The sequence below is a fragment of the Natrix helvetica genome (assembly GCF_964273705.1).
Source record: "Natrix helvetica genome assembly, chromosome: Z".
Classification (NCBI taxonomy): domain Eukaryota; kingdom Metazoa; phylum Chordata; class Lepidosauria; order Squamata; family Natricidae; genus Natrix; species Natrix helvetica.
This window is the reverse complement of record NC_138554.1, coordinates 69,298,107-69,322,497: the sequence shown is the minus strand read 5'-3', so window position 1 is coordinate 69,322,497 and position 24,391 is coordinate 69,298,107. Positions and strand designations below refer to the sequence as shown.

Genomic DNA, 24,391 nt, shown 5'->3' with positions numbered 1-24,391 from the left:
ATGTGACTACGGTGGGAGATGAGGAAAGACCGGTGTGCTATGTTATGCAGAGGTGTACTTATAACAATTTTATAGACAAATGATACTATTTACAGTCGCGCGGGGGGGGCCGAAATGTTTTCTTCTTCCTAGGGGGGGCATGACAGAAAATAATTGAGAAGCACTGGCCTATTGGAAGAGTCAAGAAGAAGGTTGGAAAATATGATTACACTAGAGTATTGTACGTCTGAAGATAACATAGCAGATCATTTTACCAAAGCTCAAGGTACTGTAAAACACAAACATTTTTGTGATGAATACTGATTCAGACTGTAAGGGTATATATACTGCTTACCCAAAGGGGAGAATGTTAGGAATGTAAGCTAACAGTTGGGTCAGCAATATATAAACCATGATGGTAGTACTGTAGCTTTAAGTACTGCTGTAAAATGGGATTGGTTGCTGTTACCTCAAGCAGCCATAAGATGGAGCCAGAATGACTGTTAGCTCACTGTTTGTTAGATGCTGATCGGTAGATACTGCTTGTGAGTTACTGTGAGTTTTGCTACTGTTAGCTACTTTGTGTGCTGAACTGATTATATGATACTGGGCTGTGTTCGATGGATAACTGACTGACTGAATCATTTGTAAATTGAACTCTGAATACCTCTATTTTCCACATAAGTAAAAACTGCAGTGTCTCTGTATGCTGGTTTGTGTGTTCTCCAACACCACTCTCATTACGCTTCTCTGCACACTCGCTCTCCTAACGGGGAGCCTACTTAGCAAATATGCCTATATGGGATAAAAGTTTCAAGTTCTCTTCCTAGTGGCAGTGACTGTAATTATAGGGTATGTCAATGGAAGGAAAATAAATTTATGTAATATAATGAAAGCCACATTAGAAATTAATAATATATACTACCTAGAGATTCACATTTCCTATTCATTGATGTCTCCCTCTTTTGTAGTCTTACTAAACTGCCTTTACAGATTACTCTAGTCCAGTGGTTCTCAATCTTCCTAATGCTGCGACCTTTTAATACAGTTCCTCATGTTGTGGTGACCTCCAATCATAAAATTATTTTCGTTGCTACATAACTGTAATTTTGCTACTGTTATGAATTGTAATGTAAATATCTGATATGCAGGATGTATTTTTATTGTTATAAATTGAGCATAATTAAAGCATATGATTAATAAAAAAACAATATGTAATTATATATTGTGAAATATTTCTTAATATATCTATATATTAAGAGAATATATCTCTCTCTCTTTCTGTCTCTCTCTCTGTCTGTCTCTCTGTCTCTCTGTGTGTGGCTCTTTGTCTCTCTCTTCCTCCTTCCCCCTCTGTGTCTATCATTCTCTCTCTGTATATCTCTGTCTCTCTCCTCCCTCCCCCATCTCTGTTACTGTGTATGTGTGTGTGTATCTCACTCACACTCTGTGTCTGTCTGTCTGTCTGTCTCTCACTCACTCACTCACTCTGTGTGTGTGTCTGTCTGTTTCTTCCTCCCTCCCCATCTCTGTCACTCTGTGTGTGTGTGTGTGTGTGTGTGTGTGTGTGTGTGTGTGTGTGTGTCTGTCTGTCTGTCTGTCTGTCTGTCTGTCTCTCACTCACTCTGTCTCCCGGTCTCTGTCTCTCTCTGTCCCTCCCCCATCTCTGTAACTCTTTGTGTGTGTGTGTGTGTCTGTCTCTCACTCACTCTCTCTGTGTGTGTCTCTCTCTGTCTCTGTGTACCTCTCTCTGTCTGTCTGTGTGTCTCTCTGTCTCTCCCCTCCCTGCCCCATTTCTGTCACTCTGTGTGTGTGTGTGTGTCTGTCTGTCCGTCTCTCACTCTCTCTGTCTCTCTGTCTCTCTGTCTCTCTCTGTGTGTCTGTCTCTCCCTCCCTCCCTCCCTCCCTCATCTCTGTCACCCTGTGTGTGTCTGTCTCTCACTCACTCTCTCTGTGTGTCTCTCTCTCTGTGTACCTCTATCTGTCTGTGTGTGTCTCTGTCTCTCCCCTCCCTCCCCCATCTCTGTCACTTTGTGTGTGTCTGTCTGTCTGTCTCTCACTCATTCACTCTGTGTGTGTGTGTCTCTCTCTCTCTCTCTCTCTGTGTACCTCTCTCTGTCTGTGTGTCTCTCTGTCTCTCCCCTCCCTCCCCCATCTCTGTCACTTTGTGTGTGTTTGTGTGTCTGTCTCTCACTCATTCACTCTGTGTGTGTGTCTCTCTCTCTGTGTGTACCTCTGTCTGTCTGTGTGTCTCTCTGTCTCTCCCCTCCCTCCCCCATCTCTGTCGCTCTATGTGTGTGTGTATGTGTGTGTCTCACTCACTCTGTGTGTGTGTGACTCTCTCTTTGTCTCTCTCTGTACGTCTGTCTGTCTGTCTGTCTGTCTGTCTGTGTGTCTCTCTCCCTCCCCTCCCTCCCCTATCTCTGTCACTCTGTGTGTCTGTGTGTGTGTGTGTGTGTGTCTGTCTGTCTGTCTGTCTCTCTCACACACAGACACACATACTGTAGTCACCTTTAATCACAGGTTAAAAGTACCTGGCAGCGGCATTTTTCTCTGGGGGAAAGTCTCCGAGGCTGTAATTTACGGGGTGTGCGCACACCACGCGCCTATGTTTTCAATGGCATGAAACCATGCCGAGGCTCTGCGCAGCTGGGGATGACACCGGAGCCCATCCGGGAAGATGAAGAATGCGAGAGGAACCTCTCCCCCCCACGAATGTGCTCCGGACCCTACACATCTTTCACAGCCATCTCATTTCCAATTGGGGGGAATCAATGCAGAGGATTTCTTCCCCCCATTGGAAATGAGGCCGCGCCTGCCCCCTGCCTGGCCCATTTGATAAAGCAGCAGCGGCAGCACGTTGCTGGGCAATGGGCAGGATGGAGGAGGACGTGGCACTGCCGCCCTTGCCTCTGGGGCTTTTCTTGCGGGACATGCTGGCTGGTGCTGCTTCAGGGCTCCCTGGCTGCCTGCTATTCTGCGCTCAGCATGGCTCCCAGCATGGCCGGCATCCCGTCCAATGCCCATCCTCGGCAGCACGGGCGGGCTCCGGACCCCACACATCTTTCACAGCCGCCTCATTTCCAATTGGGGGGATCCATGCAGAGGATATCTCCCCCCCAATTGGAAACAAGGTGGCTGTGAAAGACAAGGCAGCGCTTTGTCAGAGTGAGTACACTTTCCCGCCATTGTGGAGTCTCCGAAGCTGTAATTGTACGGGGTGTGCACGCACACCTATGTTTTCTATGATGTGGAGCCACGGCGACTCTGTGCAGCTGGCGATGACTCTGGAGCCCATCCGCGTGGGGTTTCGAGGAACATGAAGTGGAGTTTAAAGTTTAGAGTTCCGATGGTCTTAGTGACCCCAGTGAAAAGGGATCACGACCCACAGGTTGAGAACCACTGCTCTAGTCCAGTGGTGGGCAACCTTTTTTTTCAACTGAGCCAAATCTCGCCAAAACCACGATTGAAATTTACTTTGAGAGCCACATTTTTAAAACCGAAAATACATAGGATGGTACACTGTTTTTAGTTTCAATAAGTTTTTATTGAGAATATTCTGCATGCAAGTATCCACATAGGTCGGGAGGATACACATAACACAACTAATAAAACAAAAACTTTAGAACGATATTATTTATCGATAACGTTAAATTCCGTAAAATTTGCCTTATAATGTAGAGAAAATTACATCCTGACATTGACTGACAAAGTCACAACCACTAATGTGAACATTGGCCTTGCATTTCCTTGGATAGTTTGAGTAAGTCAGGTTTGTATGTTGTTGTTTTTAAATTCATCTCTCTCTCCCACTTTCTTTCTTTTTTTCTTTTTCTTTCTCTCTCTCTCTCTGGCTCTTTGTCTCTCTCTCCCTCCCTCCCCCATCTCTGTCACTCTGTGTGTGTGTGTGTCTGTCTGTCTCTCACTCACTCTGTGTGTGTGTGTGTGTCTGTCTCTGTCTCTCCCTCTGTCTCTCTCCCCTCCCTTCCTCTCTCTCTGTCACTCTGTGTATGTGGGTGTGTCTGTCTCTCACTCATTCACTTAATCACTCACTCTGTGTGTGTCTCTCTGTCTGTCTATCTGTCTCTCCCTCCCTCCCCCCCCTCTGTGTGTGTGTGTGTGTGTGTGTGTCTGTCAGTCTCTCTCTGATTCCCTCACTCACTCCCTCTCTCTGTTCCTCTCTCTGTCTGTCTTTCTCACTCACACACACACACACACACACACACACTGTGGTCACCTTGTTGAGTGTTCCAATCACATTTGAAACACTCAACAACTGGCCTGCATTTATGGTATTTTGCAGCATTCTGCAGTCATAGGACCAAAATTGGTTGTCACTCGCCCGGGCTTTTGCAGAAGCTTCCCTCCGAAGCCCGAGAGGAGGGAGGGGAGCGGGCACCTGGCACACAGAAGAGCCGCATTAAAGGGTGTAAAGAGCCGCATGTGGCTCCCGAGCCGCGGGTTGCCCACCACTGCTCTAGTCCAACATGTATCTACTTGACCAACTATTATCTGTTCTTGACTGAGAGAAGCTCTCATGCAGAGATAGCACTAGACCAGGGGTATTAAACTGGCGGCCCATGGGCCAGATGCATCACGCACAGACCTTTACTCCGCAAAGGGAAAAAAGTAATGATATGTCGTGATACATCATGTGACGCAATCAATCTGTGCACTAGCCATATCTTATGTCTAATCTAGCAGAACTAGATTCATATGTTTACATGTCAAATATGAACCAGTTTTCAGTGAGCTCGGCAAAAGGTCTTTCTTTCTCAATAAGGGTGGAGATAGCATCCATGCATGAGTTGACACTGTCTGTGCTCTGATTGGACTGAGTCTGATTACTAATTAATTAACCACTATATAATCCACCTCCATGAGTGGTACCACCCAGTTTCTGACTCAGTCCATTCTGGGACAGTTGTGTTATCCTTCTTATCTCTACCTTAATTGGTCAAAAATTTGATAGATTCAGAACTGTTGATTCTTTACAGCAACTGTGAGTATCCTGGATCCAATGTTTGGGCTTTGGACGCTTGATGCCACAGGGCTGCTGCCCACAGGCCACGTACCTCCCCCCTGAGCAGCACAAGGAGCGTTGGCTCCCTGCCTAGTTTAAACAACGGCCTGAAAGGCAGAGAAAAGTGTGCTGTTCCTTTTAAAACTGACAGCCGCGGAGACGGGAGAGCCCGGAACACCACTCAGCGTCAGGGCAGCGCACCAATTGCCGAAGCAGTTCCAACGGTGTGTGCGAGGCCGCTCTCGCTTTAAAGGAGCAGTGCGCTGACAGGGAGAGCCCAGGACGATTGCAAGCGCCCGGTCAAGCCGAAAATTTAAAAGATGGTCAAGTGCTTCTCTGGGAGGCTCGGCGCCGCTCTGAGGGACCTCGGCTGCACGAAAAAGGGCATGAACTCCATTTTGAAAAGGGGGCGGAGCCCAGAGTGCCCATGATGCTGACCTGTCGGATTAGGAGGGGCCCATCACCAATAAACCCTCCTAAACTGGCCTTTCTCCATCTAACTTGTTCACCCCCTTGTTATGCAAGGCCAAGGCAGCTTCTGAGCTTGGGACTCAAGCAGTGAAGGGACCCCCATCACAGTCCCAGTCAACCAGTGTTTGGGGACCAATACCATTCCGGCCCCACAGTTGTTTGTTGATACTATTCAGCATCAGTGGTCCACTCCTACATCCCGCCCAGCTCCGTCAACCACTTCTATAATGTTGCAGACGACCTCAACAAGGTGCTGTTGTGGCCAACAATTGACCTGCTCTTCGCAGCCCTGTACACCAACACCCCAATGGTGGGGGCTCTGGAGGACATTCTCAAGCCAGAGGATAAATGGGCTGACCAGGTCATCCAGCGGGGCCACCAGGCGTCCGCCTGGACGATGCAGGCCTTGACAGCGGCTTCCTTCTCCTGCTCAAGCTTTAGCTGGCTACAACAGCTGCAGGGGTGGATCCCAGTCGGGGATTCAAGGGCCCATCAGGTCTTGAACAGAATTGTAGCTGCTGTACAATTCACCGCGGATGCTACTTTGAGCACTACCTGGTTCGCCTCCAGGGCAATGGCATCATCGGTAGCCTCACACAGACTTTTGTGGCTGCGACAGTGGCAGACGGAAGTCAAACATAAATGGCGCCTGGCATCTGAGCCATATGGGGGGGCACACTCTTTGGGGATTCACTCACTCCCCTATTGATTGAGGGTAAGGATAAACACAAAATCCTCACCTCCAATCCCAAGAAGGGGTTCGCATGCCCGGCTCCTTACCCTAGAAGACAGCCATTTCGTAATCAGGAGTATGGGAGTCCCACCCGAGAGCCGGAGCACCCTCCTTCGGAATATCGCCCACAGGGAAGTTTTTTCAATGGTCTAGGCAATAACAGTATCGGCAGCAGAGAGGTAACCAATCTAAGCATTCCTTTCAGGGGGGGCGGTAACCGATACTACCGCAGACCTTAATCCCTCTCAGGAACAGTTCCCCATTGGAGGCAGGTTGCGTTTTTTCACTGACCAATGGGAGGCCACAACACTGATGCCTGGGTTAGGGCCACGGTCAGGTTCGGTCTGACCTTGGAGTTTGTTTCCACACCCCCAAAGTTCTTTCTTCATTGCCTTGTTTCTAACAACCCCCAGAGGAGGTGCCTTATGCAATCCGCTATACAGCATTTGCTTGAGATTTGGGCTATACAAGAGGTGCCAACTGATCAAGCTGGCTGTGGTTTCTACTTTGTTGTATTTGTGATACCTAAGGCCTCTGGAGGGTGGAGGGCCATCCTTGATTTGAAACGATTAAACAAGTTTGTCAAATACAGACGTTTTAAAATGCATTCCTTAGTCACTATTCTTGAAGGTATTTGAGAAAGCGATTTTCTCACCTCAATTGACCTCACGGAGACGTACCTGCATGTGCCCATCCTGAGGGAATATCGTCAGTTCTTGCGTTTCTGTTACATGTCACGTCATTATCAGTACAGGGCATTATCCTTTGGCCTTTCTTCCGCGCCCAGAGTTTTCACCAAAGTATTGGCGGTCTTGGCAGCCCATCTGCGCTCCATTCCTGTCAGGGTACAACTTTATCTAGATGATATATTGGTACAATCAGGTTCCAGGGACAGGGCGGTGGACAACCTTCACCTCATGTTAGATGTATTGAGGGAGCATAGTTTATCCATCAATGAAGCCAAAAGCCATTTTACACCCACAACTCGTATCTTACATTTGGGAGCTTAGATTGATACAGAGGTGGGTCAGGTTTTCCTTTCTGAGGACCACCTCAACAGCCTTAAACATATAGTAATAGAGGACATTGGGTGTCTCTGGCCACTCTATCCAAATTGTTGGGGAAGATGGTTTCTACTATTTCCATTGTGCCCTGGGCTAGATTACACACAAGGGAGTTGCAATGGTGCCTTCTTCCCTACCAGAAGTCTAATTGCAGTGTCTCCTTGACTAAGATACCATTACCCAGGGAGGTTCGCCACTCTTTCCTCTAGTGGAGGTCACCAGCCATAGAGAAAGGGTGTCATTTTAGAGTTTTCAGTAGAGTGACAGTTACCACCGATGCCAGTCTGTACGGTTGGGGGGGGCATATGAGGACGCAAATGGCACAAGGCCAATGGTCACGAAAGGAGGCGGAGAGAAGTATTAACTAGTTGGAACTACCGGCCCTGAGATTGGCCCTATTGAATTTTCAGGATTCTGTCTCCGGACAACATGTATTTGTTCTGACTGATAATATGACGGCCAAAGCCCACATTATAGACAGGGAGATACTAGATCAGGTGATCTTATGGCAGAAGCGAATGTCCTGTTTTCCTGGGCGGAGGAGAATCTTGGGTCTATTTCAGCAGAGCATATCTCGGGCATTGCTAATGTCACTGCTGATTGACTTAGCAGGGCTACTGTTGACCAAGCCGAATGGCGTCAGCACCCTTGTCTTTTTCAGGAGATAACACAGCGTTTGGTCTCCCGATCGTCGACATGTTTGCCACCACGGACAACACCCAGCTACCAAGGTTTTTCACATGGTTCAACACACCTGGAGTGGAAGCAGTGGATGCCCTTCGCTACCCCTGGCCCAGGGGCCTACTTTATGCATTCTTCCCGATTCCTCTCCTCCCCAGGGTCAAACGCATGGTCATCTGTGTCAGAGCGGAGATCATCCTTCTGGTGCCTCACTGGCCGTGTCGCCCCTAGTTTGCCGACCTGCGGTCACTGTCGCTGGAGAGACCTTGGAGGATTCCGCCAGACAAGGTTGTCCTCACCCAGGGGTCTATGGAACACCCGAACCCTCAGTGGCTTCAGCTGACCATATGGCAGTTGAGTGGCTTGCGCTGAGGGAAGGCGATCTCTCGGACAGGATCATTTCCACCGTACAGGCATCCAGGAGACCGTCGACGGTCCGCATTTATAATGCCAGCTGGAAAAATTTTTCTCATTGGTGCATGACCAAGCATATCTTACCAGTTCAGTCTACCATCCCTTAGGTGCTGGAATTTCTACAGGATGGTTTGGAGAAGGGGTTATCCCCCAACACTCTTAGGAGACAGGTGGCCGCCCTCACTAGCATACTTACCTGGAGTGGGGGAAGTCATTAGCACATCATCCCAATGTCCGAGGGTTCTTGAAAGGGCTGGTTAATCTAAAGCCCCCAGTGGTGCATAGATATCCAACCTGGGATCTGGCTAAAGTCCTGGAGGCTCTGGTAGATCCACCATTTGAGCACATGATTTACAGCTCTTAATATAGTTGCTTCATAGTAAATATGTGTTTCTGAAAGGTTTTTATTGTAATTAAACTCTTTGGGCAGCAGTGGTTCTTTCTATCCAACCTCAGACTTCACTGTCCATATCATAAGCAGAAAAAGCCCAATGGAAGGTGATTTTGAGACCTCTCCACTGATGGCATATAGCCTAAAAAAGAGATTCCACCTAGGAATATTTACAGGGAAATTCCTGTAATGCTAAGCCAACATCTAACAACTTACTGTATCCAGTTTGGGAATATGTGTATTCCTTTTCATTTATATTGGTATTAAATAGAGGGATAATCTGAGAACAGAAAAAATGTGCGACTAACCATAATAATAATTTCAAAGGCAGCTTTACTTGTTTATATGTTATTTCTAATGTTATTAAACAGCAACATTTGCCTATCTCAGGTTCTTGGTAAGGACTTGATAAGTGAACAAAAATGCCAAATCCAGTATAAATATCTGGATAACTGGCCGCTTAAGTATAATACTGTTAATTAAGTAATGAAATCATGAATTATTTTAATTTACTTTGTTTTTTTCCACATTTTTCTAGGAAGACTTTTATTTTTGGTTTTTTAAAAAATAAATATGGCCAGATAAAGGCGATCTGTTAATCCATGTTTTGTCGCTTGGCTTCATCAATATTAATATCCAGTTTTGAAAATATATTATTTTATGTCCATGTGAAATTGTAGACAATTTTGTTTTCTTCTTTCCTACTGTATCCAAAGTATAATCCCATGAATATGAATGAAGAAAAAAATCAGTTGTATCAGCAGCTAAAGAATTTTCTGTCCTTGAATCTGTGGTAGTTTGATGATGACTTCTTGATAGGTCCAAATAGCACTCTAGTTCAGTGGTTCCCAAAGTGGGCGGTACCGCAGTGGGATGACTTAGGGAGGTGCTAAGAGGCAAGGGAGGTGGCAGAGGAGTGCTGAAGGTGGCCCCCTTACAAGGCGCAATTCTGCCTGGGGCTCTGTTAGCTGCCAATCAGCTGAGCACTTCCAGCCTGGTTCCCTCGCTTATCTCAACCACACAGTCCAGCAGATCTCTGCCCAGTGAGTCTTCCTTTGCTTCTATTCTAGCTACCTCCCCCACGCCCCAGCCAAGGTATCTATTCTTTTCCCAAGCTATTTCTCTCCGTCTGGGCTCTCCCTTGCAGAGCTGAGCCTAGCATTCAGTTTAAAATCCAGGGCAGGGGAGGGGGGCAACAGAGCAGCCAGGAGGAGGAAAAAATGTTTTTCTTTTTTTCTAAACTATTTCCCTCTGTCTGGGCTCTCCCTTGCAGAGCTGAGCCTAGCATTCAGTTTAAAATCCAGGGTGGGAGAGGAGGGCAACAGAGCAGCCAGGAGGAGGGGAAAAAGTTTTTCTTTTTTGCCAAGCTATTTTTTTTTCACAAGGAGAGGGGAAGAGAAGGAGGGAGGGAGGGAGGCAGAGAGGGAGGGAGAGAAAGAGAAGGAGAGAGGAAGAAGGGAGGAAGTCAAAGAGAAAGAGAGGAAGAAAAGGAGGAAGGAAGTGAAGGGGAGGAGGGAGAAAGAAAGTGAGAGGGAGAAAGATGGAGAGAGAGGAGAGTAAGAAAGGAGAATGGGAAGGAGATAGGGAGAGAAGTGGGGAAGGAGGAAGGAAGAGAAAGAGTGGAAGAGAGGAAAGGAGAAAGAGGGAGAGAGAAGGGGAAGAGAGGGAGAAAGAGAGGTGAGACAACTGAACTTTATTTATGAAAAGGAGTTAATTATGTCAATGGAAGAGATAGGAAACTGCATTAGTGATATATATGTCAATACGCTGATTTGTACTAAAAATGTTGAGCTTAAAAAAGTTATAAGGAATCACAAATATGTAAATTAAAAGTGTGGAAATTGTAATGTACGTGTGGATGACCCTTTGCATGAGTTGTATTGGGGGGAAAATAATTAAAAAAAGAAAATGATTCCCCAAAGAGGAAAAAGGCTACATTTTGTTAGAGTTATTCTTTGCTTCCAATCTGTTGAGGAAGGGGATTGGACTCCATTGTCTATATTTCCCTTTCCATCCCCATGGTTCTTTAGTGAAAATTATAACCCAAGAACATATAGATCTGTTAAAATGTTCCCATTCTCACTTTCCATATTGGGAATCCCTAGGTACCATGCAATAATCTCATCAAATAATTCAAGCAAATGTTGGTGCTTTCTTAATTACACCAATGCAAATTTGACTTTGACTTACAAATTACTTTGTAAAACGAAACTTTATTTAATTGGTCATCTCATCATGCTTCAGAATCCCACAGGTGCTTTTTCAAGAGGCAACTGGACTTTCTGGTTTTTCTTTGAAGACACTTCTTGGATGAGAAACAAAACATCTTCAAAGAAAAACCAGATCATGTTCAACAATTTTGTTGAATTAACATTAACTAAAAAGGTTTTTAAATTGGATTTTGAATAAATGTGCAATTAATTGTTACAGTTTTGAATTTTATTGTTACTATCTTCCTTCCGTCATGCAAACCGCCCAGTCACATGACCCCCCCAGCTACATCCATCAAGCGACGCCCACAGAACTGGTAGTAAAAAAAATTGAATTCCACCACTGGGCACTGAGGATCAGTTTGTAGCACCAAGGGGGTGATGGACTAAAAAAGTATGGGAACCACTGCTCTAGTTAGTTTCCAGGGAACAGCCCCTCTGTGTCTTTTGATTTTGGATAGCTAATCCCACAAATAAGATAATGTAAATGTCTTTAAAGCAAAACTGTGAATCTTCCAGAATTTGTATCTAGCAATCATGTTCACTGCATTTTGAGGTTCTGCTTTCCTGCTAATTTTTAATTCTTAAAATTCTTAGTTTTTCCATTGCTATCCCTAGATGTCGATCCTATGAAGATTGTTGTGGTTCAAGATGCTGCGTGAGAAATCTGTCGATCCAGCGACTATGGTATTTTTGGTAAGTTGGTAAGCAACTAGCAAGGTTAATGTGATATCCATGAAGTGTTCCTTTGTGGTTAATTTACTATGAACATTAATTTAAGCGCCCAAAGCAGCTTCTAAATCAGTCAGACAAGAATTCCTGTATTACTTTGACAGACGGATTTAAGTAATTAATACAACCTGATACCTGCCTTCATGTAAGTAAGCTTCATTCTGTTCAATGGGCCATAATATCCAATAAATATGGGTATAACAAGAATAAAAGATTAAATCTGAAACAAGAGTTTTCTTTTGGGCATATACAAGCTTAGAATGAGTGAATAGCATCAAGGCAAGCATCTCTTCCACACCATGAAGTCTCTCCCTGGTCATCCCTTCTTTCTTTTAGATGCAGCCTCTAACTCCCTAAAGATCAGAAGCTGTTCCGTCCCCTCAAACCAACCTGGGATTGAGCAGTCCTCAAAGACTAGATGTCTATTATGTGAACATGCAACAATTATTAGCTTCATTGTCCCAGATAGTCTTTGAGATACAGAAAGTTTGTGGAAAAAACTCTTTAATTATTTTCACCTCCAAAATGTTCAAATATTTGGCCAACTGGATATATTTGGCACCCAAAAACTAATGCAAAGCAAGATGAAATTTATATACCCTGTCTAAACGGTACTTGAAGCATAGTCAAAAAAGTTTAGCATTTCTCTAAGATTTATGGACCATTGATTAATTACTTGTACTGGGATCAATAATTAACTATACAGTAAATAACTAAAGGTTTTTTAAACCTATTTTTCTGCTCAGGTTCCTTCTGATGATGGGAGTTCTATTTTGCTGTGGGGCTGGTTTCTTTATCCGAAGAAGGATGTATCCTCCCCCACTGGTTGATGAAACAACTTATAACGTGTCGTTCACTCGGCCACCTAACTCCAGTACACCAGGTTAGAGATTTTAATTGCCCTATCAGGTTTACACCTATTGCTCAATAATATAGTAATTATTTATTTCAATAATTACTGCTAGGTACTCACTGATTTGATTGTAAGGTAATCTAATGCATTACTTTATGAAATTTGCCAGACATCTTAAAAGACTTAAAAGGCAGATTGAAGAAGTATAATTTCAAGGCAAATTTTTTGCCATGAAAGAATGGTGTGACTACAAAGGATCATACAAGTAAAAAGTTAAAAACCGGGTTAAGGCCATTTAGGCTAACTCAATGCAGGTTAAAACCATAGTTGTTCAACTTAAATATCCCCAATAAAGGAGAGTCCATCCAAAGCAGACAGATTTGCTATTTGAAATTATCTATTAACCATTTTTTTCTAATATATTGCCAGAATGTAATAAAAGTGAAGAAACAGTAGAACACTTAATGAGTTATTCAGAGGTGGGCGCAAATATTTTTGTGTGCCGAACTGGCAGTAATGTCGGCAGCAACCCAACCCTGAAGTTATTGCAAAATTACAAAGACTGCCTATAAACAACAGCATGACAAAGTAGCAATAATATTGCATTGGAATATCTGCAAAAATACCATTTGCCTGTAAGCAAGAACTGCTGGGACCACAAATAGGCAAAATAATAGAAAAGAAAGAAGCTAAATTGTTCTGGGATTTTCAAAATGAAATTTCAATTTGAAACAGAACACCCCAGACTTAACATAGTATGCCAGATTGGGGTGGCTGTTAATGAAAAAGAAGAGCACAAATGTTTTAAATTACTTTTTCCGTGGAATAAAACACGAATATGTCTAAGAAACCCAAACACATCAAATGGTTTCATTCAGTTATCAAGCCAGTCCACTCAAAATGTAAATGCACTCTCATTCATAGGCTTCCAATGACACACTATATTTATCTGTTTTTCTCCTTGCAGTTATTCACATATTAAAGTGAGTCATTGTATATTGTTGAATACATAGAAGGAAAGGGAAAATAAATTTAAATAGAGTTTAATAGTAAATATGTGCTAAATAAAAATATAATTGAAGGGGCCATACCTTGAACAAGAAGTGATCTTTAAGCATATACTGTATGTACTATATGCTTCAAATTCAAACATAAATTGTTATTTTGTCCATGCATCATTGTGAGTGAAACAAATCTTTCTACTGTTGAAGAATAAGCCACCAGAAATACCAGTCCCAATTATATTATCTACTGACAGATTTCAAATCTGTGGATTATAATTCAGAATTACATGAGTATCTGTAAATGATGAGGAGAAAGGGGTGAATTGATACTATTAATGATTTGAAAGGAGTCATCATATCACATCATATAGGATGGTGAATACTTTCATAGAGGAGGTTCTGAGTACTACCAGTCAAAAGGTATGGCAGATCTATCTTTTGTAGCATTACTCCGTTTTTTAGAAGAGCTTAAGTATATAGAACAAAGAGTATGAAATTATTAGAGAATTATATTGTCCCAATAAAATCTGAGACCATAGTAAATAAAAACTTACAATGAAACTGTACAATAAAACTTTATCTGAAAACGCTCACTTTTTTTGAGGGATGTCAACTTGCGAAGCATTCCTGACCTGCTCTCTAGTTGCCATAGGCAGGGGATGATGAAACGACCTTGCAACTGCATCAAGGAACTTACATTTCAGTCAAAACAAAGCACATTCCAGCTGGCAATGTCAAGGTCATCTTCATGGAGACCCACAGTGGCCAGAGAGAGTGACTTCTACAACTGGCGAAATTCATTGGGGAATGTCACTGATGACACACCTTGGGGAGGGGAAACAGGGTCAGAGCCAAGGCACAAATTAAGTGAGGTCAGAATTGTCTTCACTTGGTCCGTGCCGACATGATGCTCCTAATAAACAACTAGATTTCTTTTTTAGCTTGGCTTGAGGGTCATGATTTCATTAGGGCATTGGTCGGAACCCTGACAAGGGCTATCATTGTAGCAACATTTTTTGAATAGAGCCATATTACCATGCAAATGCCAGATAATTGTCTAATGATTTCTGAAGAGTTTGAGAAATCCATTTTAATTTCAAAACAAGCACTGCCTTTTCTTTATAATATTCTAGTTTCTGCTTTATTCAGACTTTCTATGAACTGAACTTGGTTCTGTCTCACATTCTGTTACATAGGCTTTATCACAGCACATGTATGATAATTTATTACATACTAAGTTGGATGACTGATGTAAAAATGGTGAAAACTATTTAACTATTTAATTATTTAATTATTTATGTTCTGTATTTTCTATGTATTGACTGTACACCGCCCCGAGTCCCTTCTGGGAGAGGGGGCGGTCTATAAGTGCAAATAAAGTAAAGTAAAGTAAAGTAAAGTAAAGTAAAGTAAAGAGGAATGAATAGAAACAAGTCTTGTGGATACAATTTGGCAAGTGCAACAATTATGAATATCAAATTAATAGCTCAAAAAGAAGATAAATGTTGTCGTATTTCTAAGCTACCAAGAAAAAAGATCCACTTATTTCAGATTGCAGAAATCTGAACGTGTTGATGGGATATTTTTTATATTTAATCTATAATAAAATGTATAGTTAATGTTAACTACACAATATAAAAACCCTTGTGAATGTAACTAAAAGATCATCCAGAGTTACTTGTTCAACATGGTCACATTGATCAGCTTCTGATATTTTCTATTATGTCTCTTTTTCAGGAGTCCAGCAGCCAGGAATGGCCTATTATGCAGATCCAGAAGGAATTATGATGAATCCTATGGCCATGAGTTACCATGTCCAACCTAAGTCTCCACAAATGAGCCAGATTTACCCCCCTCCACCTTCTTACTGCAACACCCCACCCCCATCATATGAGCAGGCTGTGAAATCTTCCACATAACCTCTTTATTGAAACCAGCAGGACCTTAGTCAGAAAGAAGATAAATCGTGGGCTGACTGAAGACTTCTCAGACCTCTACCATCCTTTGCTGTTGTTCCAACTAGAATACTTTGGACAATAGTGATGGCACAGGACAAATTAAGTTTTGACATATTCAAAATAAGAAAAGTTTTTTGTGTGCTTCCCTTCTGAAACTTATATTTAAATTCCCTTTGCTGGCCTTTTTAATTTATTTTCTTTGTGATTTTGATGCATATAGTAACACATGTTTGAGGGAACAAATGGTAGCAAGCACAAAACAACTGAAAACTCTAGGAAGATATTGTATCATTTTACAAATGAAAAGAGGAAAAAAGATGATGGACTAAAGACAGTTGAATTAGTTGAAGCAGATGAACTTATTAATAAAGCTTAGATAAATAAAGTGTTGATAAAGGAAACTTGGAGGAACTGTAGTACACTATGTGGAAAACTTCATGTAAGAATAAAATCCCTTTGTTTCACTAGTACCAACATTGGAGGGCAGAATATTACAAAATCTCCTATGCTACCAGTTTGTTGAAGATGGGCTGCCAAAAATAAGAAAATACATTATCCTTTTGGGACTGCCTAGCAAATTGCTGATTTGGGATGGAATGGAAAATGCTATTGAGGGTCAACAGTAATTTGTCAAGATAGAGTAATACAAAAATTAATGTCTAGAAAACATTGCTTATGTAAAGAAAAAGTTTGGAGTTTTTATATTGATTCAGGGTTAGGGTTTTTTTTACAACCGTGTTTTGGCATACACTGTTTTTATTCCTAATTGGATATGAGGGGTGCATCTGAAACAAGAGAACTCAGTAAGGAATTCTAGTTGGTCTGATTAGGCTTGCTTTTATATGTGAGAATAGACTATCAGTACTTCTACTTTGTTTTCACTTGTTTTCTTTTTTTTGACATTGGAGACTTATTTCCACACGACTTTTTCCTGGGGGAGGGGAGGTTGGTTACATGGTTGTTTATTCAGAGTGAAAATCTTACTGAAATTGAGATTTGTGAGGTACTGAGAAATGATTGCATATTCTTCAGTGTAATAAAAGTGTCATGTAGAAATCCACAGGTATAAATCTCATCGTATGAGTCTCATTTTCCATAGATTTTTCTCATTAGAAATGTCCTGCATTTGGCTGTTGACAGCCCAGGCTCAAAACCTGAACTCTGCATGACAGGGTGAGCTCCTGTTACTTTTCTCAGCTCCTGCCCACTTAGCAGTTCGAAAACATCCAAATGCAAGTAGATAAATGAATAACATTATGGTGGGAATGTAACAGTGTTCCAGGTGCTTCAGCGTATAGTCATGTTGGCGATATGATCACAGAAAATGTTTTTAGACAACAGTGGTCTCCTTGGCTAAGAAATGAAATAGAGCACTGTCCCCTAAAGTGAGACATGACTGGACAGGGGAAACCTTTACCTTTACCAGCATTAGAAATATTTAGGAGCTCAGCTCCTAGATCTTGTCTCCACTAAAGAATAAATGAAACTTTCTTAAGGTTACTAGGATATATCTGGAGAGTTTTTCTTTTAGCTAGGTTTCTGTAACTAAAATGGGAAAGCTGGACAATTGTAAATTCTTCCCTTTACTCTATAAGTGATATATAGCAGAATGAATTCAATTGAAGGGAGAAGAAAACCAGATGATGCTATGGGTGCTTATATGAATGGATAATATATCCACCATCTATCCATAACACTGGACTTTAAAAAAATGAAATTTTTTGAGGTAATCTGTAAGACCTGAAGGAGTACCTTAGAGGCACCTCCATTTCAGTGCATGGACATCTTTGGAGTCAGTATTCAAATGAGACTTTGATTTTAATTAATTCAGTACTTTGAATGAATATATGTCATTTTCATTGTGTATTGGTTAAATGAATATATTTTGAAAAAAAGTGAAACTCTGCATTTACATTTTAGATATCTAAACTATTTTAAATATTTGTGTGCAATATACAAAAGATTTGCATCAATGCAAACACATATGAGCAATTTTTATCAAGAAGCAAGACTGCTGGATCGGGTTTTTTTCTACCTAAGCTTCTGTAATATATGAAACTTCTCTGAGGTTATAATTCTTAAAAACAGTAAGAAAGAAGTTATTGCTATTCAATTTCAGTGAATTTTGAAATTTTGCTTCTGAGTTGACTGTAAATGATTAAATTCTAGATAATTTGCATTTCATGAATTTCAAGTTTACTTTATTAGTATTTCTTGCGTATTTAAACTGGGCTGCAGTTCCATTCTTCAGTTTCAGATGTAATCAAACTTTTGAACATTTTTTGAACTATACATCTCAACTTTAGCCTTTAATCTGAAATAACTGTTTTATGTATTGTTCCCTGAATATTACTTTTAGTTGTAATTACAAGGGTCAACTGCTATGCTAGGTTTGAAACTTTGACAGGATCAAAGATAATTTAATAACAATGTAATAACATCTGAAGATTGCAATGTCCAACCTGCAGAACCTTCATTCATGATGAAATATTATTTGTCAAGTTATTGTGATTGAATGTAGGAAAGTAACAACTACTGAACAATAAGGAAGTTATGAAGGCTGAAAAAAATCAATTGATGCCCCAGTTCTTGAAAAAATACTTTTATTACGTATAGATCTATAGATTTGAGAAAGGAACTATTATTGTTGCAGTGGTTTTTGCTGCAGAATAAAACCTTAGTTAAATTCTTCTGAAATTAACTGGTTTAAGAACACTAAGTATCAAATGATAAAGTGAAAAGCCATTAGTACAAATTGAGTTAATGGAAACTTTATCTATTATCTTGCAAAATTAAGTCCTAAAGATATCAAAGAGAAATGATCACAGGGGAAGTTTACAAACATTTTGCTGCATAGTATCTATTACTTTGATTAATCACACAAACTATATAATATGAAGAAATTGTTGGGCTGTGTTTATTCTAAGTGCAGGTAGGGATGGGATCACATGGAAAAAAGTCATGCATTAAAAATGAACACGTCAAGAAAAAAGATTAATCCCTTTTTGTCATAGTTCATTTTTATGCATTTAAGAGTTTATGCATTTAGCACTCTGAAAAATCTTACAATGCCAAAATAGTTGAGATTGGTTCCAAACCTAAACATACACATAAGATTTAATCCGAGATAATTTAGCTGTTATAAAGAGTATTTTCCCTGTTGCTCCGCAGAAGCCAGTAAAATTGCAGAATTTTACCATAATTATTAACCTGAACAAAAAAATTAAAAAGGAAATTTCATAAAACGTAATAGACATAAGAATTACACCTCTTTTTGGAGTGTTCAAACAGCAGCCTCTTCTGGAAGTATGAATGTGGTATCTTTAAAGGTTTCTTTCTGGCTGTCAAATATGGGTTAATAATATACTTCACTGTATATGGGGAAAGTTGTGCAATGATTGTGCCAATCTCTCCAGAGGAAATATCTGCTCTAATGCTTTGAAGACTACTTGGCTCATACGAATACATCTTGTGGAGTTCCTTTATGAATGTTTCGCATAGCTAGAATAATTACACATAGCCAGAAATATAATAGTAATGTGTCTATTTCACCTATAGTCCACATTTACCATAATACAATCCTTATACATGTATGGGATTGAATGTATTGAGAAGCACAAATCAAATCTATCGTAGCTTTCTACATACTATGTAAGCAATTTCTGTTCCATCAATATAAGATAGGATCAGTTCATCTGCATTTCATAATTGGTTGACTGGTACAATATTAGTTTATTTTGGTTGCAAATATGTGTGAATCACATCAGATAGAACCACCATATCATTAAAATAATTTACTGTGAATTGGTAGCAAAAAGAGATATCATCAAAGGTTGAATTAATTTTGGTATGAGAAAACCTGATTTATTATAGAGCTATCAATGCTTGAATTATAGCCTCTTCTTTTCTCATTCTACTATTTACCTTTTGCCATTTTCTTTTAGCAGAACTTTTAGAAAACTAGAAAGGTTTTAAAGGTTTTACTTAAAATTTGGGAGGAATCTAGGAGTTGGGTTTATAAGAGTTCATTAAGTGCTGCCCATCTTTGCTTCATAATTCAAGAACTGATTGTAGCACAAGTTAGTCTTTATTTTAAAATAAATTGGTTTCATTTTGGTTTATAATATGGTCTGAGTTGTCTCACTGCACTTAATGTTGTATATATTTTCAAAAATAGGACAACTTTAAAGCCGCATAGGTTAACTGATAAATCAGGAATACCTCTCTTAATGTGCTGAATTCTATAACTGGTAGGTATTCTTCAAAGTTTTAAGCTACTTAGTAGTGCTGAAAACTTACATTTCCTTGTTAACATTGTCTGAAATTTATCTTTATAGTCAAATCTTATTTGATACATTGAAATTGAATGTCAAATATTTTTCATTGAAGTTTTTTCTTATATTTTTATTATTAGATCATACCACATGTGGAGGCCTTGGTGCTCTCTGAGATTTGTTGATTGCTTGCAAAAGTTTAATTATTTGACTAGGTTACCTAATTAGTGCAAGTATCATTTGTTTCCTATTTATGTACAATAGCTTCTCCTGCCAGTTTTTGTGTGGATGTGGTTTTCTCCTTAGCAGTTTCTTGATTAGGATACTGTGTCCTTGATCATTTGTCTGGTATTAATCCATATTTATCTGGGTGTTTCTGTTGCAGAGGATATGCTTTTTTGTTGTTATTGTTGTTTCTTTTCTAGTTTTTTATTGTCTCTTTAGAGTGGGGTGTAAATGTGGCTTATCTCTATGTGTTTATTGATGGCTGATTTGATTAAATGCCAAACTCCAGGAATTCCCTAGAATTATTGGATTTAGCTTGATCTAAGATGCTCACAATTATATAGTTGAAACTATGGTTGAATGTATCCATGTTTTAGATTATGAAGTTTTCATCTATCTTCTGATTGCTGGTTGATGTTAATGCATGTGCTCTACTGATCTTCTTCCCGCCTGTCCTACAAAATAATTGTACAGTTCTTACACTCTGTATTATAGATAAGTCCTGTTTTTTTACTTCTTGGCTACTGTGTCTTTTAATTTACTTAAGATATTTTGGAGGGTTTTAATTAATTTGTGTGCTACAGTGATGCCATTTGGTTGTAATGATCTGTTGGTGGTTTCTGAGATGCTGGCTTTTGTTGGTTTGTTTGCTACACTGATGCTATGTGGTAGTCTGTTGGTTGTTTTTGAGATGTTTTTGATATATGTCAGTGTTAATTTTTTCATAGGTTGTGCTGGTTGTCCTGAAATAGGTTGACTGGTCAGGCACCTTTTGATAAAGTTGGAAGAAGTTGTACAGGACTCTGTTTCCTTTTTCTGGTGTTCTTGGTTGCTGCAGTGTGTATGTACTCATATGAATAATGTCCTTACACAGTTCCTCTTGTGAGAGACTGGCTTGTTATTTGGTTAATGTAGATTATTTTTTGATAGATTTTCACTTATAATTTGCTGTCAGTTCTTCTTCTGCTGAAGATATCCAGGAAGAATAATATGTTGCTTTCTTTTCCTATCATCATCATCATCATCATCATCATTATTATTATTACGGTTAATCTTTGGTGAGATTCACAGCTTTTGGGGCTGGTATGTTGTTGTTATTATTATATTGTGGATGACATTGATTGTTTCACATCTTTTCTCTACTTGTACATTTTTCATTATGACAAAGGCATCATCTGCATACCAGATCCATAATTTTGGTTGCATGTGTGGGAGGGCTGTAATTTCTAGACCAGTATCTCTCCTATTGAGACTGCTATGAGTCATGAAAGTAATGATTACATGAGTGTTCTGATTTGTTGCTCTATTTGTCCATTAAGTTGGTAATGAAGCAGAGGTTGATGAATTTCAGCTTCTATTTGTAGGTCTTTTATTTTGTGGCATACCATAGTGTTGAGTTGATAAAATATTCACTCCATTCTGTGAGATATCCAAGCTTTTTTGTAAGTTCTTTGGCTGTGTTGTATGTTGGGTTTCTGGCAATAATACAATTGAATGAGGAGGTATGTTGGGCTTGTGAAATTTGGAAGCGTGGGAGGATGCTTCCAGAAAGATTAATGCAACCTGTTTGTCACTATGTAAAAGTTCAATTATATTCAAAATTATTTTAGTTGTCTTTTAGGTAAGAAATGACACTGGTCTTCATGTATATGTGTATATAATGTATATAATCTTGTAAAACCTTTCAGCTAAAATAGATGTTTTATGAGTTTGTAACCATTATTAAAAAGGGAAATTGGCCTGTAATTCTTCACAGATGTTAAATCCAGTCCATCTTTGGGAATTAAAGAAATGTAGGATCCTTCCAAGAATCTGGCATAGAATTCACTTCTAGAATAGAATTCATTAAGTTCTTCATTGGAAGAAGTAGCTGATCTTCAAAAATTTTGTAAAATACACTTGGTAGGCTATCTGGTCCCAGAGCTTTGTGTTTTTACCTCTTTTAATTGCTTCTATTATTTCAAAAGTTGTTATTGGACTGTTCAAAATTTGCTTGTAGTTTTCTGACTTATGGCTTAGGAAGATTTTTAGTTGATATATAATGCTTCATACTGCCTGAAGATATTTCTTGTGCTTTATATAACTTGGTATAATAATTCCAAAAATATTTGAATGTTTTCATTATCCATATAAATCTTATTCCCATCTTGAATTTATAATCTTTTCTGTCTATTTTCTTAGTTTGTGTGCAAACCATATCCCTGGTTTATTTTCATGTTCAAAAAAGTGTTGTTTTGTATATTTAAGTTTCTTTTCAATAGGTGAAACAGTCAACAAGTTTGTTATTCAATAATTTTAGTTGATTGAGTGTGTTAGAATTTTCTGGCGAATTTTGGAGTTCTCCTTCAGTTTAATTTCTTGTAGCACATTTTTGATGTTTTCATCCATCTTTCTCTTATTGTATTATATTGTATAAAACATCCTTGTATCATAGTCTTACAAACAGTTGTCAAATTGATTCTCTTACCTAAATTACTACTGAAATAGTCTTAAAGTACCTGTTTACATTATTTAACAATCTGTTGCCTGTCCAAAACAGACTCGTTTAATCTAAAAGACTAAAGACCAAATTTAACATGTAAAGATACTGGATTATAGTCAGAAAAGTTTCTGGAAGAATAATGACTTTAGTTGTTTTGTGCAGTAGATTTTTTGTAGTCCAAATTGTATCAATGCTAGAAAACGATTTGTGTCTCTGAAAAGAAGATAGTCTTTTGTTTGTTCATTTTTACACCTCCAAACATCAATCAAACCTAAAGTATCAGCTAGCTCAAAAAAAGTTTGGGACAGTTTCTCTTGTGTTTCTTTAATTCCTTTATCAGCTGATTTGTCCAGTCATGGGGTTTCTACTCCATTGTAGTCTCCAATTACACACCAATATTGAAAGGAATAGGAGAGCAAGTGTTGGGACAAATGTTTTAAAAAATTGGCTTTTTCTTGGTACAAGGTGTATAATCCCATCATAATAGATTTTATTCCCTGTCAGTCTCTTTGATATGAGTTTATGAATTTGTCCTATAAACATTCCAGGTCAGACTCTTGCAATCCATCTGTTATGAAATGAAGTTCAGGGATTCCAGCTATGGCTGCCATCTTCACAGCCTGTTCTGAGCTCTTTTTATTTTTTTCTTCAGAATTCTTGTGGTAGTTGTACTTTATCTTTTGAAAAATAGTATAGTTCTGATCCATATTTTTCAAAAAAATCTTGTGCTTTAAGGACTGAATTTAGTCTATATTGTTGATTTCTAAAGGTAATGATAACCCCTTCCAACTTATCACAGCGAAAGGGAATATCATTTTATTTCAGGAGGTCTACCAGGAACAAATATTCTTTGTTTCCTTAATATTGTAATTGGAATTTCTTTGAATATTTGCATCTCTTTTCCAGAAATGTTAAATCACTGATAGCAATAGCACTTAGACTTATAACTTGCTTCACAGTGCTTTATAGCCCTCTCTAAGTGGTTTACAGAGTCAGCATATTGCCTCCAACAATCTGGGTCCTCATTTTACTGACCTTGGGAAGATGGAAGGTGAGTCAATCTTGAGCCTGGTGAGATTTGAACTGCTGCCAGGCAGCAGATTTAGCTGCAGTACTGCATTCTAACCATTGCACCACTGCGGCTCTTGATGGTAATGTTTCTGAATTACTTGATTTTTAATAGATTTTCTTATAAATTGAATGATAACATCTCTTGGTAATTTCTTCTGGCTGCATATGTTGAGTTTATTCTGTACATTTTGCCTATTTCTTTAGAGAAGTCTACTTTCTCATCATTAAATCATTTAGTTATTTCTGTTACAATTACATACATAAATTGCGAATTTACTCAGAGATGCCCTTAAACCATAGAAAAATTTGTCTCTGTTGCCAATCAAATAACAACAAATTTGAGCTAATAAGATATAATTTTGTGTCTGTCTTATCCAATCCAATCTGTTTATTTTTAACAGCTTCAGTTTGTTTTAAGTGTTACTAATAATTCAAACTTTTTACCAGATTTTTCATTCATCTCTTGTAAAGTGTCATGTAACATATGAAACCTTTTTCTCGAATGCTTCCTTAAGGAGTTTGGCACTGGGCTCCTTCAAATCACATTTTAATTTCAACTCCTTCTTAGGAGACATTTTTATATATATTCTCTCTTACAACTACCAGTAGCTGCTTGTAGGAATGAGAGGTAAGTCTTACGTACAGACATGCGTAGAAACTACCATGGTCTCAGTGGCTGTTTATCTTCTTTCTTCTCCTCCTCTTTTGCTAATTGTTCCTCTGACTGTGGAGAAGCAGATGAATTAACCTCTCCGTCAGGAGCTGAAAGTCCAACTAAAGATGATTTTGGGGGAAGAATTTTTACTTGCTCAGAATTAGGTGGAGG

At 39.5% G+C, this 24,391-nt stretch overlaps 1 protein-coding gene across 1 annotated transcript in view; it reads left to right on the top strand.

The window, feature by feature from the left end:
- VOPP1 (VOPP1 WW domain binding protein) overlaps positions 1-24,391 on the top strand; it is a 49,626-nt gene that overhangs the window by 18,032 nt on the left and 7,203 nt on the right. Inside the window, exons 3-5 of the mRNA XM_081971062.1 lie at positions 11,585-11,662; positions 12,445-12,581; positions 15,293-24,193. Coding sequence (XP_081827188.1) covers positions 11,585-11,662; positions 12,445-12,581; positions 15,293-15,474 — 397 coding nt within the window. The 3' untranslated portion in view covers positions 15,475-24,193. The remainder of the gene's footprint in view (positions 1-11,584; positions 11,663-12,444; positions 12,582-15,292; positions 24,194-24,391) is intronic.